Source organism: Charadrius vociferus, unplaced genomic scaffold (genome assembly GCF_000708025.1).
Source record: "Charadrius vociferus isolate BGI_N301 unplaced genomic scaffold, ASM70802v2 scaffold413, whole genome shotgun sequence".
Lineage (NCBI taxonomy): Eukaryota > Metazoa > Chordata > Aves > Charadriiformes > Charadriidae > Charadrius > Charadrius vociferus.
Genome location: NW_009647738.1, coordinates 1,662,824 through 1,665,453, shown reverse-complemented (window position 1 = coordinate 1,665,453; position 2,630 = coordinate 1,662,824). Strand labels below are relative to the sequence as shown.

The window sequence follows — 2,630 nt, the reverse complement described above, 5'->3', positions numbered from 1 at the left end:
GCTACACGAAGAACTGTGTTCAAGAGCAGAACAGACTGGGGCTTGTTACTTCATGTTCCTACCCTGCACCTGAGCAGCCCATGCACACAGTGAAACACCGCATATGCTACGGGCTCCTCAAAGGCAGGCAAGCACTCACATTGACAAATGCCTGCAAGGCTTAGAGGATACGTTTCTGCAGAATTAAAGGTGGGGATGCTGAACACAAGCAGAAGAGCTGGAGGAGAGCCAAGCAGTGAAATCCACCTACTAATGAGTGACCCGAGGAATTAGGAACCCGGAGGCACTGGACTTCCCCTCCTCGCCAATGCCGCTGCTGTGCAGGCACACCTCTCCCCAGGGAGGGACCTTCATCGCACTGCCAGAGAAGGAAAGCCCGTGCTTTTCTGGCTCCTACCTCATACTCAATAGCAAGGTCTGTGTGATCATCAATGTCCACTTTGGCCATCAGCACTTTCCCTTCCTGCTTGGCCACCATCTTCTCTAACCTGGGGCCCAGGATCTTGCAGGGGCCGCACCACCTGATGGAGAAAGAGGAGAGGGGGACATTAGAGGAGGCAAGTACAGCAGTGGCCATGGAAGGCTTGCTGGTATGCCAGTGCCCTTACCGCCATCACTGTTCCATTTGAGAGCCAGCCTGGAAACACCATTCCCGAACCACAGCTTAGAAAACATTTCTCCCACAAAGGAGCTGTCAAGGGTTTTTTTCTGTGTGTGTGGCGGGGGGTGCTGAGTGGAAGAAGAGGTCACCATTCAGCATTCGTGATGCTTTTGATGTCACTTCAATCACACCACAGTCTGCTCTGCCAGCCTTGGTGGTCCTCCTGCCCCCTCTACTCAGCCATTCATCCCTACCCTGCTTCGTGTCCTCACTGGTGGGTACACGCAGAGCTGTAACCTTGCTGACTGCAAAGCTGCCCTAGAGCAAGTGTCACTGCTGGGTGCAGGGGTCACAGCCCACACTCAGATCGGTTTATGCCAATCATCAGACCGTAGACTTCCCCTCTGCACTCACTGCAGGGTTTACAGAAATTCCCCTTTAGCTGCAAAACTCACAGAGGCATCGCACCTGTTCAAAGACAGACCACCAAGATCAAACAGAGGTGCAGCAACAGCAGAGTTTGCGAGGCCCTGCACACAGAAAACACTCCCTGCACCCTCTAACTGCACCAGTTAGGATGGCATGAATGTACACAGTTCAAGGAAAACAGGGGTTAAATCTCTACATGCCCTTTTCTTTTAAAATTGAAGCTCTGGTAATCTTTGTTCTTCCTCAGCCTCTCTCCATATCAGGTTTCAGGCTTTCAATTATTTGCCCTCTCCTCCCTGGATGATCCCAATTAACATTCATTTGGGTTTGTCAGTTTGGTCTATTTAGAGCAGAAGTGTTCAGGCTGTTTCATACTCCGTTTGCCCAGAATCAGCCACAACAGGCTCACTTGACAGCACTGCGGGACTATGAAAATACTTGAGAAAACACTGATAATCAGTATCGTTAATCCAGCAGATAACATCTAGGAATATTTTTACTGGTAAGAGGATGACAACATTTTTATTGATGACAAATGCTGCCATTTGTATCACGTGGCTGTTATTAATACATAAAAATGCATTTGCCATCAAGAACCCAGCCACAAGAGCATGCAGCTTAAGAAAACCGGAAAGATACAACATGATGGTGCAGGGGTATACCAAGTGCAGTGTTCTTCCACAGCTGTTAATATTATTTAGTGTTTTTAAGAAGACATTTAATCCACAAGGCTAAAAAAGGGAGATATCAGAGCTATTTCTTGATGTGCCTTTTGCAAGATGATGCAATGCCGGGGCCAGGGTGACACCCAAGCACTCGGGAGGTGCAGCTACGCCACCCCAGAGAAGTTCCTGGCACTTGTGTTTTACATTCCTGCAGGGTGTAGCTACACCCACAGCGGTGGAACCTCTATGGATTGTGCCGTAGGGGCAGAAGCACCTTTTAACACCAGATGCCCAGCAGGCACACAGGGCAGTTGGCAGCTCTGCAGCTCGGGAAGCCCTCAGGCATACCCACGTACCCAGGGCACCCGGAATGCTACCATGTCTGGAAAGCAGCAGGGACACACCCGCCTGTGTGGCAGCAGTGAGGGGCAGAAGAGCCATTGGAGGGTGGGGACTTACTGCGCATGGAAGTCCACCACGACAGGTTTGGGGTTGTTTACTACCCGGTCCTGGAAGTCGCTGCCATCCTGCACGTTGAAAGTGCTCCTGCAGCCTGCAGAGGTGCCAAAGGCTCTGCCGTGGGGTGCCAGGGGGCCACACGGTGCCAGGGGGCCAGGGAGCATCCGCTGCCCCTGCAAGGGCAGCATTCTGGGGGTGAGGGAGAACAGCCGCCGGAGCACCAGCCTCTGGGCCATCTGTGGGGAGAGGAGGTACTATGCAGGGTGGGTGCACCCCAGGGCCTGTCCCACTGCAGCAGTGACCCACTCATAGAGTCCCCTTGTGCAGAGCAGCCCCCAAACCAGCAGGTGCCCTTGGCACAAACATACGGGGCACCACACTGGAGCGCTTACTGCCCCTACACCCGGCCCCGGACACTCCGCTGCAGCTCCAGCCCCACAGCCGTGGGGGCCCACCCACCAAGGAGACCCCCAGCT

At 53.1% G+C, this 2,630-nt stretch overlaps 1 protein-coding gene across 1 annotated transcript in view; it reads right to left on the bottom strand.

Moving 5' to 3' along the window:
- TXN2 (thioredoxin 2) overlaps positions 1–2,390 on the bottom strand; it is a 7,956-nt gene extending 5,566 nt beyond the window's left edge. The window contains exons 1-2 of the mRNA XM_009881868.1: positions 2,155–2,390; positions 398–521 (exon numbers count right to left, since the gene is read on the bottom strand). Coding sequence (XP_009880170.1) covers positions 398–521; positions 2,155–2,390 — 360 coding nt within the window. The remainder of the gene's footprint in view (positions 1–397; positions 522–2,154) is intronic.
- Positions 2,391–2,630: the final 240 nt, after the last annotated feature.